This window comes from Pygoscelis adeliae, unplaced genomic scaffold (genome assembly GCF_000699105.1).
Source record: "Pygoscelis adeliae isolate BGI_AS28 unplaced genomic scaffold, ASM69910v1 Scaffold166, whole genome shotgun sequence".
Lineage (NCBI taxonomy): Eukaryota > Metazoa > Chordata > Aves > Sphenisciformes > Spheniscidae > Pygoscelis > Pygoscelis adeliae.
In genome coordinates, this window is record NW_008825156.1 from 1,211,061 (window position 1) to 1,222,684 (window position 11,624).

Genomic DNA, 11,624 nt, shown 5'->3' on the forward strand with positions numbered 1-11,624 from the left:
TATCTGGGTATGTCACGAGGGAGGGGAATCCTGCGTGAATAATATCCCTGATAGACTGGTTAATAGTGATTACTTTTCCTCTCTCCAGATTAAAAAAAAGATTTAACTAATGTGTTAAGAAGCTCACTGGCTATTTGAAAAGCAAAACAACTAAAAAAAACCCTGGAGAAATATAGAAGTACACTGTTGGCTAATTGTATTTTTCTTCAGGAGCGATTTGTGGCTTCCTTTATATGAGTGCTCTAAAACACTTTTCTAATTACATGCTGTTTATTTTATTAGTGTTGCTCTAGCAAGCCGATGCCTCAACTGAGATATGTTTTGGTAGGCAGTGTTCTTGCAGTAAATGAGAAAAGTCTACCTCCCAAAATTTCATTACTGAAATTGGTATGGGAAAGTGTGAGAGTAAGGAAAGGCTGGTTTCTGATCTCTCACATCTTTTCTCTTAAATATCTTAATAACCCATTTCCAGCCACTTCCTCAATTTTTTTATTGTCCAACATCCTTGCAACTGATGTCTCCACTAAATATTTTCCAGTATCAGTTTTTGCTATTTTTTTCCTCTTAACAACGTATCATTTTATTTTATCCTACTCTGTTCCATTTGCTATTCCCAATTTCCTCCATCAGTCCCAAAACAGCTGGATGCAAATAAGCATTTGAAAGAATATAATATAATAGATTTCTGTATCATGATATGGATAGCAGGGCTCGTGTAGCCACTCCTGAGAGAGGCTGTTTTTACTTTTACTTTACAAAGCTGGTTGTTTTTACCAGATTCAATAGGCTGTGAGCTTTCTACCTCAGTTCCTCCCACCGAACCAACACAGGGAGAGTCTTGTACTGCGGTATCCAGCAGCATCCCTGAAAGTTCAAATGTAGCATGTGGTTATGAAAGTCAACCTATGAGACTGGGCCAGAAAAAACACATAGGTTTAATTTACTTCTGTTTGTGAGAATAACAGCGCTGAACTTACTGGTATTACACTGGAGTTAATAACTAAAGTTTAAAAAGCATAGCAGGGAGGGGAATTGATCACAAGCACAAATGCTAAGCAAGTAACTCATAAGACAGCACATTTCTGAGAGCCACGGAAAGGTCACTTGTTGTAGGGGAACACTTCTGACTGCCAGAGGGCCCAAGTTGACAGTCCCTGTGATGGTTTAGCCTGCCTAGTAGGGCATTATACCTCTCCTGGAGATGCAAAGATCATTCCCATTAACACCCATGGGAATTTTGCATGTACCTCAGCAGGAGAGGATGCTCGCTAAGAGAGGATGGCCTTTCCAAGCTGGGTTTGAGGAGCACCACACAGTGCAGAAGAATAAGCATCTTTCCCATGGCACAAAGGTATCTCAGGACATGTGCTCTAAGCTATCTTGGGAGTCAATGAACCCGGAGAAAAAGTGTCATGAAGCTTTTTCCCTCCTGGCCTCCATGTGAGGCATTTGAACAAAACTGACGAAGCCTAGTTATCATTGACATGACTGTGAATTCAGGTTAACTTTAGCAAAAGAAGTGCTGATTGAAAAAGGCAACATTTTCTTCTACCCTCCAGCCCAGCTGTCCTCCTTAGAGCTTTGGTCAGGATGGTTTGAGAAAAATAATTTAACATTTACATGAAACCATTGCCTTCCAGATGCTACGTTTGGGACTTTTATACAGTCTCTTGATTCTTTTTCAAGGGTAAATTCTGTTTCAAGGGTAAAAACAGATTCACTCCTACCAAAAGGTGTGTGTGTGTGTATTTCTTTTGGAAGTGCTTGAGATTTAACCAGTTTCTCTGGGATGTTTCCCCTAAGATTAAATTTCCCTTCCTTCCTTTTACTTTAGCAGCTGGCAAGATTTCTGTTGTTCTAACTGTTCTCCCTCTTTTTCCCTTCCTGTTTTGCTCCATGTTTCCAAATACAGAGGAGAAGCCCAGAATAAAGTAAGTATGAGGGGCAGGGAGTTTCAAAACCCTGGGATCATTTTTCTGATCTAACAGAAGCCCTTAGATTGTCTATTAGGCAAATGGCCACTAGAAGCCCTTATCCAACCCTCCCTCGTGCCACATCAGTTCCTGTATGCCTTTCCAGGATGTCTGCTTCTGCCAGACGATGCCTTAGCAGCAGTTACTGGCCAGGGTCATAAGACCAGTTCCTGATAGAGTCAGAGGACTCGTGAACTGTCCAAGATACAGTCATCTTACAGTACCCCAAGATATAGGCGGCTCAACACTAAATCCTTTGTGAGAGACCATGGCTGGGAAACTACCCATCCATCCAGGACTGCTGACAGTAGGAAGGATGGCAAATGTTGGGCTGGGCTGACTTGAGCTTAACTAAGATTTCCTATAGACCTTCTGGCTCTGGGCCCCAGCACCTTCCTTTCCCACTCTGCCAGCTGCCCAGAAAGGAGCGTGCAGCACTGTGCCGACAGCCTTGTGGGCCAATGTCTTTCTGTGTGGTAGGGAATGACCATAGGCTTTGGGAATGAAAAGGGTTTTTAGGGGTAACTCCCTGCCCTGCATGACCTTCCACGAAGGACAATGGTCCTTAGTGCTATTCTGGAGTAGTTTTCCATTGACTTCTTGTTTCACCCCTCTGTATCTCCACCAACATTTCTCCTTGTCAGCATTGTTCCTGAGGGCAGGTCAGGTCAGGACATGCTATTTAAAAAGCTGCCTGCTCTTTAAGATGAAAATCCTTTTTTTTTTTTTTTTTGACTCTCTGCAGACTAACTGCTCCTAAAATACCGGAGGGTGAGAAAGTAGATTTTGATGTAAGTATTCCTGAGACTGACTGTGTTTGTCTGTCTGTACCTGAGCCATACACTCCTCCTGTATTGGATACCGCTGAGGATAAAGTCAAGGACAAAAGTGTGGATGCTTTGCCATCTCTTTCCAGTGAAAGGCTACTCTCTGCTCCCTGAAACTCTCTGGATACATTTGTTGCTAATGTGACTAAGCTAAAATGTTAATTTATGTATTTCTTTTTTTTCTCCTTGAATCTTTGAAGACAATATATGAAGAAAGGAGAAAGTAAGTGTTTTAGGAGCTCTCAGATCTCCCGTCCCATTGTTGTAAATGATTTGAAAGTTGCAGGTTGAAATAAAGAACGCCTATACTCACCTGTTGCTGAGAAACACTACCTAAAATGACAACAGAATTTTAATAATAAACAGAGATCCAAATACTTTCCTAGAAAGTTGACAGAAAAATGAAGGAATTGTGGTGTTGAAAATCTCCATAGAAATATCTGCTTTGCTCAAAAATGCAGGAACATTTTCTAGGTAAGATTCATATCCCAAAGTGAAAAGGAGGCAGCTAAGTATATGCAAAGAGGAGGCAGCTAAGCAAAGCCAGGGATAAAATATGGTGTAGGGGAATGGGAGATGTGGATTCTGTTCCCTTCTGGGCTCCCGACTGTCACCTGGATAAGTCTCTGACTGTCTCTGACCTGCATCAACAGCTAATCCCATAGATTTCCATGGACATCTACAGACACTTTTTGCTTTTGTTTCTCTGTGTAGGCAGGGTGCTGGGAATGTCCAGGGCATGTTCCTAGAGCAATATGGGCTGGCTTAATGCATTTTCCTGCTTTTCTAGGACATCCAAAAGAAAAGACAGAACAAAGACCTGATTGAACTGCAGGCCTTGATTGACAGCCACTTTGAAGCCAGGAGAAAGGAAGAGGAAGAGCTGGTTGCCCTCAAGGAGAGGATTGTGAGTCCTTGTACTGCCATTTCCCTGTACTAGATTGAGAGATCCTCTGTAGATGAGAAGTTGAATCCACTAGTCCACTGTCAAGAGTTTGGCAGAAAGCTGTATTGCCATGTACAAAAATGACTGCTCAAGTCAGCACCAAATGGCTTCTTCCCACATCTGTCCCCTCTCTCAGCCTCTTATTTTACATCTGGGAATTGCACGTGAGACCCTTCTGCATGTTCTGACAAGGCAGTAGGTGGCTCATTCTCTATGAACCAAAGCTTTTGGTGGTGGGACGTAATACTGCAGATGATAGATAAAGCCACAATGATGACTCAATGCCCCTGCTTCTTGCAGGAGAAGCGCAGAGCTGAAAGAGCAGAGCAACAGAGAATCCGGGCTGAGAAGGAGAAGGAGCGTCAGGCAAGGCTTGCGGTAAGTGTCTTTGCATCTCTCTCCTTGCCTCAGCATCAAATTGGAGGAGATCTCTAGAGAAAGAAAAAACCTACAGGTTCTGCCTGTCTCAGTCTGGAGAAGAAATTACCACCCTCTTAAAGCGAGGGCAGGAAACAGGAGTTGCCAATTCTCATCAACATGCTTATCTGATCATATTCCCTGCAGTGACACTGGCTGCTGGGGAAGCTGTGAGTCTCCCCTAGAGTAACTTGCTTTTGTGTGTCACACTCCACAGGAGGAAAAGGCACGGAGAGAGGAAGAAGATGCCAAAAGAAAAGCTGAGGATGATCTCAAGAAGAAGAAGGCTTTGTCCTCCATGGGTGCCACATACAGCAGCTATCTGGCTAAGGTAAAAAGCATGGACTGGTGGAAGAAATATGGAAGTGTTAAACCACGGAGTTGACTGGGAAGAGTCTTTATTACATGTTAATAAAACAGCTCACCTTTCCTTCTTCTGGACCCCTAGCCGCTTGTCTTACATGCTCTATCACTGAAATAATTTCATTCAGCCTGAACGTCTGCAGTCTGACATTAATTAATGTTCTAAAAATAGGCTGATCAGAAGAGAGGGAAGAAGCAAACAGCTAGAGAGACAAAGAAGAAGGTCCTGGCAGAGAGGCGCAAGCCCTTGAACATTGACCACCTTAATGAAGACAAGCTGAGGTAACATGCTTATCCTAACTTACTGAATGTAATCCACTGAAATTTGGTCTTACTGTCCTGGAGTCTTCTCTAGTGAAAAAATGAGGTAGAGGAGAGGACCTTCCTTGAAATTCATCACGGGGCGATATTAAGTTGTGCCTTTCCTTGGTCTGGAGAATGGAGGGGAAATGGGGATGTGGGGAATTGTTGAAATGGTTTGGTAGCCATCTAGCCATGCTCCTGGCATAGCTCCGTTAGCCTCCCCTGCTAATTAGGGTTAATCATTTATGGGACTAGGTACAAAATTTAAACCTAGCTCTGAGATTAGTTGAACAAACCTATGGATTGGTGCCTGTAGCATTCCCAGGGGTGAGCTGAGCTGCTAAGGTATGAGTATGGGTCTCCATGGAGGCTGGAGGCTTGGGAGCTGAGTGCTCTGGTGCAGAACAGTCATCAGGTGATAGTCTGGACTCCACACATTGGAGTTTACACGATTGAAAGATGAGGTTGGCTCACCTTAGCCCCAAAACAGATGAGATTGTGCAATGGCAGCTGCTCTGCTCATCTGGGTGGCCTTCAGAGTCCTCCTTCCTTCTTGTCAGATTCCCCTGGACTCTTTTCTTTCATTAAGAGTTAGGGGGAAAATTAAATCTGTAGGAAATATGTTAGTGGATGACACATGCAAGACTGCAAGTCTAAAAGGTTCTCGGGTGAGAAGGTGAGAAAAATGTGACCTCGAAAATGATGAGTAGCTTTCAGAGGATGGAAAGGGTTTGCAGGAAGATGTGTGAACTGCATTAAATAAAACTTAAAAAGCCTCATTACTAGTGATATGAAAATGACAGAAAATATATGATATGATGCGATGTGTTTCTCCCATCTTCCTTTCCCCATAAACACACAGGGACAAGGCCAAGGAACTGTGGGACTGGTTATATCAGCTGGAGACTGAAAAGTATGACTTTACAGAGCAGATCAAGAGGAAAAAATATGAGGTGAGTTGAGAAGCTATTTTGCTAATGGCACTGGGTCCAAAATGTAAAAATGTCTGTGACTCCTCTGGCAAAAGCCATGTGGTGACATCATTTGGGTCTCCAATGCCCTTCTGCAATATTTAAGCAGCAAGACACTTGGAACTGCATTCCCCTAATGTACATACTTGGACTGGATTTCACATTTTAGGCTGAAATTGAATAGACCACTCTCAAGTTTTTCAGTGCCCCATGGAAAGGCAATCCCAACAGAAAATGGACTCTCCACCCTCTGCCCAAACACATCTTGTTCATTCTTGTTTATCTATAGGTAACTGTGGCCTAAAAAATCAGTAACTCAATTCATACCATTCCATTGCAAAGTAATATTTTTAAACCCATCTTTGATTTCACACTTGAACGTTTTAAGTTTTATTCCCATCCCAGACAGATTCCCTGTGGACTGAGGTCTCTGGAGTCACTGAAAACTGTCTCTAGACAGGAGCATCTGACTGAAGTGTCATATGGTAATAGAAAGTGGACGTGTTTCTTTCACAGTCACAGGACAGGTCTCCACTCACCTACGTCAGGTTTCAGTGGCAGAGAAATCCTATTGGATCTCTCTCCGTCTTGCTCTCCTTTTAATTCCCAATCACACAGACACATGCTGATAGGGACTGAGCAACACCAATGTAACTATCTCCATCTCTCTTAGATTTTAACACTGCGTTGCAGGCTGCAGGAGCTTTCCAAGTTGTAAGTACAATGAACTTGCCTGTGTAACAGCAGCAGCAAAGGCTACCAAATGCATGAGCCTGCCGCATGGTCAGAGGCCAGATGCCAGACAGAAACTGGCACTTGGCTCCAAGTGCAGAGAGAAAAGAGAAAACTGGATCTTGTGTCTCTCCCTTCCTTTTTCTCTCCCCTTCCATTCTTTGAAAAGAGATGAAGTGGTAATTTAGGAAAAGAGTTGGGGTACAACAGGGATGTGGCTAAAGAACAAAGCATGTAACCCACTCAGACCATCTCTAAAATAATTCCCTATCCAATCCTCTGGTATTACGTGTGTGGGTGAGTCACCCTGATGCGCCTGGGATACATGCAGAAGCTTAGGGATGCATGTGTAATAACTTGGACTTCACAGAAAAGAATGGTATGGAGTTTGGAAAGATTCTCCACCTTGTGGCCACATGCTTATCTAGATCCAAAATATTGGAGCGGGCTAGCTCAAGGATAACAGGTCAACTGGGTGTGGAACAATAGGAATTAAGGCAGTGCCAGGGAAGACGTACATGCTATGGTAATGAAACCTCTGTATAAACTAAGAGATGGGTGGCTGCTGGTGAAAAGCAAGGAGAGAAAGTACAAAGAATGAGCAAAATAGAAGGAAAACACACAGCTGAGATAGGAGAAGAAAACTGGAAGAAAAAAGGGAAGATGATAGCAGGAAAAAAAGTGAGGAGAAAGGTAAGTGAAAACAGCAAAGGGAATGAAGGAGACACAAGCAAGGATGCAAGGGAGAGACAAAGGAAGGAACTGGGACACACAGGAGCGGAGCTGTTCTTTAGCTCTAGTGTCTGTTGCTCTTTGGTGCTTCATTGGAGAGTGAGTGTTATAGTCACTATCACAAGGTTATCGGTGAAGGTAAGTCTTAAATTCTTGGGTCAAACTGAAGACAGCTGGTTCTCCTCCACACTTGAGAAAAATATTTGGTTGCAAAAAATAATTTAAACTGCTGCTGCAGATATTAAAACTTCCATGAGTAAGTACAAAAGCAGCTGATCTGCTGATCAGTGTTCCTTGTGTTGTCCTGTTCCCGCTAATGTTTCAGTCTCTTATTTTGTTTGTTTGCCATGGAAAGACACAAGCCAGGAAATACCGGTTGTTGGGCCAACCTGAATGTATGACTTTTTTTCTTGTTTCACACGCGGGGAATGTCAGGTGCCACTTTAAATATTCAAATGTTGGGTCATCAGTTCTTGGACCTGCAGAGCCAGTGGAGAACTTTGAATTACACCAAAAGCAGAAGCAAAGCATACGTCTTGGCAAGTGCATTTTTCTACCCCAGGAAAATTAGGTAGAACCTTGACTCCATTACAAATGAGAAGGTGAAGGGACAAAAGAGGACTCTCTGTCACACCCTAGTTCCTGTGGGCTTTTCCAGTACCTGAGCTGGAAGAGTCCTAGGATTTCAGTAGCGAGTCCAGGGCTATGGGCCAGGAGTGAGGTGCTAAGTCAGGCCATAAGGTGCTCATCCTGTGCAAGGTAGGTGTTTGCTATCTCATGCATCAGGTTGAAATATGCAGTTTACCTATGGCTAAACAAAGAGATCCTCCGTCTTGTAGGACAGACTCTCTAGTGGTTTGCAGTCATCAACAGAGCTTGGGAAGGTGTTCAGAGCCCCAACTCCAACCTTCTCTTCTGTGGTTGCTCAACCTATCCTTGAATATTTTCTTCTTCAGCCCCTTGAAAAGTTGTCTTCTCTTATTAGACGAGTAGCTGGGAAGGTGGGGACTGCTGCAAGCTCCTCACCTCCTGCTCTCCCAACCAACAAAGGTACTCCAGCAGAATGTGTGATTCATCTTCCGCTCTTGAGGTCCCCATCCAAAGTCCACCGAAGCTCTTTGAGCTTATACACTTCTGAATGTGTAGGAGTAAGGGAAGAGTGGGGTGAGGTTGACACATACAGGTGGATGGGGCCATGCAAGAGCTTTCCAGCTGGCCAGGGTGACGTTCATTCAGGTTTGCTTGCCTGCAGTTTGACATGTGAGTTCATAGATTAATTTGTATACATACGAACTCTTCTAATAAGGGTTATAAAATTCTAGCTCTTCTTTCCCTTGACATATGAAATTGGCTTGCAGATCTGTTGCCAAGGAGCAACATTTCTCTCCTTCAAGGAACGGTGAGCTTTTATTTCAAAGGAACTATTAATCCCTACCATAGGCACCTGCTTCCAGCACTTCAATGGGTAAAACTCCCCTCTCTGTGAGGGAACCAGGTTTCTTTATCTCTAAAATCCCTGGTCATGTATGTTGTTTGCAGATTGTCACCCTCAGGAACCGGATTGATCAGGCTCAGAAGCAGTAAGTACCTATATCCCCTTCCTAGCTCCTGGCTTGGGGATATCTTCTCAGTGTTCAAAATAGTCGCTTCAGACTTCAACACCGACATTTTCTTGTTGCAATGAAATGAGGCTAGAGATGGAAGGGCAACTCCCATCCTGCCTCACATTGAGAAAATGAAGGGGAAACTGAAGTGAACGTAACAGCTAACAACAAAAAATCATGTTTCTTCACACCATGTCTGCAAAATTTCCATCTGTTTATTGCTGGGGTTTTCAAACACCTGTCTGAGGTGCTTTGAATACTTGAGGGAATACAACCCTTGTTTACGAAGGGTAAACAAGTGGTTGCTAAGATTATAAGGAATGGTGTGTAACAAGACTAACATCATGGAATTACTGTTGTGAGTTCTTTTCCCTCATCATCTCTCTCCCACCTTCCTTCCCCACAAGACTTCTATTTCATCAGATTTTTTGAGTCTCATATCTTTAACTATTCTAGGTGTTTGCAATGAACTTATGACAGACTAGGGCTAGAACAAAGCCTGGGGGCTAGGGCATGTAGAAAACTAACAGACACAGAGAAGGAACTGCAGGGAAGCAAGGGAGCAGAGCTCTGCAGCGGTGGGGTTTGATCTTCACTGTGCTTCTGTATCTTCTTAGCAAAGTCATGCCAGGAATGAAGTGGTGGTCTTTGGTGACATCTTTGGATGACAGCAGTGACCAGACACTGCCTTCCCACTTCCCCAAGCCACCCTGCCTTATCTGATGAATGTAACACTGGGGGCTCAGTTGTCTGTAGATGCCAACATTAAGGCTTGACCTTATGGTGGTATTTTCTGTACGGAGCTGTAGGCTGATAAACCTCAGCAGAATGTGTAGCTGCAGAAGGATGCCATGGTTTGTCTGAGTGTTGCTGCTCTTCTGAGGGGCACTACTACACCACCCACAACAGTCAGTACCATTACTGCATGCTTGTTCCCCCAAAAGACATGATATTCTCTCAGGACATCATTTGAAAAGGTTGCACTGAGAAGCCCACAGCTCGTGAGATTTCTGTGTACTTAAATTTCTATCCACACTAGACTGTATCATTCCAAAGCAATGTCCGCTAATGTGTTATACAAGGATCAAGTGATCCTTTTGCTTCAAACTTTATTAAGTCTCCTTAAGCACACTCTAAAGGTTAGGCATAACATCAAACATCACAGGCGCTTATGGAGATAAAAGGACTCTGCCTTCATTTGAGGAGTTATGCAGTTCCTATACTGGGTTTTGAACCTGCGGAAAGGCTGGCAAAAGGGACACTGAGATGAATTTAAGATAGCAGAAAATGCTCTGCTCTTTCTCATGTAAAAGGTAAATTTTTCTAATAGACCAGGTCTATTGGTCAAAAGGTAAAGTATCCACTATGTGTACGTCTGTGTCACTGTGCTACATCCTTCCATAAATATGGCTAGTGCTCTTGAACCAATCCATGGGGCAGCACCACAAAAATCTCCCCAGACGTGTCGTCCACATTTTTTTCTGCTCCCTGGAGGAACCAGTGGTTCTGAAGAAGGCCTCTCTGTTGATAGCAAGGCCCCACCACCTTGTGCTTGGCCCCCAACCCCATGCTCTGCCTTGTCAAAGAACTGCCCCCAGTTTGCATGTGCTTTGGTTCAAGAAGCAGCCTCATCATCGTGTGTGTGAGATAGAAAGGTTTGGTGGTGTGCTGAGCCCCAAAAGTCAAGGTGCTGCCTATGGGAGCTGGTGCAGAATCTAACCTGACTAACTTCACACCTGGCCTCTCTCTGACTCCAGGTGTGCCTGCTTCTCAGTCCGAAGGTAAGTGGCTTGCATGCAGGATTGCCCTTCTGTGTGCAAGAAGATGCTATTTGGAGAGAATTTGCCTCAGGTGCTTTGCGTGCGGAGTGTAGCTGGACTGCTCCAACACACACCACAAGCAAGACGGGGATACTGATATGAGGGGAGGCCTAAAAAGTTGTTGGGGCTGTTTTGGAGGCTCTTGCTCTCATGATATAAGGCAGGAGCCACTGCCTTTGCTAGAGCAAAGCAATTCTTAGTTGTATCTAAATTATTGCTCAGCTTTTTGTCTCCACTACTAGATGACTAGAGCATCTGGGGAATTTGACCAGAACTCCCTGATAATGAGGAAATTTTCTCCAGAAACAGCTCTAAATCCTAAAATCCAGACCATAGCAGATTTGAATTCAGGAAGCATCAAGTCTATGGTTGGATAGGCCTGTCATTTAGTTTTGAGACCACCTGGACTTTTGTCTTGATAATGCAGGAATCTGGAAGGATCCACCTCTTTCAGGCATGTGCATCCTGGCCTTTCACTAAGATCCTGAGGAGGAATCTCTTTTTACAATACCAACAATATTTTTCTCAGGATGTGTTCTATGGCAGATGTGCCCAACATGTGAGAAGTGAAAGCAGCTCGATCCTAATCCGAGAGTCAGAAATGTTCAGTGGTCACTGAGCCCCACCGCTTCCATCATGCTGACATGTTTTTCTTTCCTTTTGTATTGTAGCAGCAAGAAGGCAGGAGCCAAAGGCAAGGTTGGCGGGCGCTGGAAGTAAAGAACAAGGCAGGATGGCCCTTAGTGGCATGCCGAAACCCTGCTGGTCTCCTCTTTCTTCCTTCACCAATCACTTGTGTTCCCATGCCTCAACGATAACAAAAATCGCAACATCGGCCTGGGTTGGCTATTGCTGCTGCTTTTCTTCTTTTTCTTCCTGGAGGGGTCTGGTGGCTTCCTCAGTCAAAAGGAAGCAGGTTCCCTGTGAAACTGAGAT

General features: G+C 44.0%; 1 protein-coding gene across 50 annotated transcripts in view; it reads left to right on the plus strand.

Moving 5' to 3' along the window:
• The window catches only part of TNNT3 (troponin T type 3 (skeletal, fast)), a 32,330-nt gene that overhangs the window by 20,577 nt on the left and 129 nt on the right, over nucleotides 1–11,624 (plus strand). For 49 of the 50 annotated variants that reach the window (XM_009328469.1, XM_009328474.1, XM_009328481.1 and 46 more), the window contains 9 exons: nucleotides 1,913–1,931; nucleotides 2,719–2,764; nucleotides 3,591–3,707; nucleotides 4,047–4,124; nucleotides 4,381–4,494; nucleotides 4,699–4,808; nucleotides 5,692–5,782; nucleotides 6,474–6,514; nucleotides 11,360–11,624. The exon at nucleotides 11,360–11,624 is cut by the window's right edge and continues 129 nt beyond it. In XM_009328469.1, the coding sequence (XP_009326744.1) occupies nucleotides 1,913–1,931; nucleotides 2,719–2,764; nucleotides 3,591–3,707; nucleotides 4,047–4,124; nucleotides 4,381–4,494; nucleotides 4,699–4,808; nucleotides 5,692–5,782; nucleotides 6,474–6,514; nucleotides 11,360–11,408 (665 nt within the window). In that variant the 3' untranslated portion in view covers nucleotides 11,409–11,624. Of the gene's footprint in view, nucleotides 1–1,912; nucleotides 1,932–2,718; nucleotides 2,765–3,590; nucleotides 3,708–4,046; nucleotides 4,125–4,380; nucleotides 4,495–4,698; nucleotides 4,809–5,691; nucleotides 5,783–6,473; nucleotides 6,515–8,803; nucleotides 8,845–11,359 lie in introns of all 50 variants that reach the window. The other variant, XM_009328470.1, reaches the window with a different exon arrangement.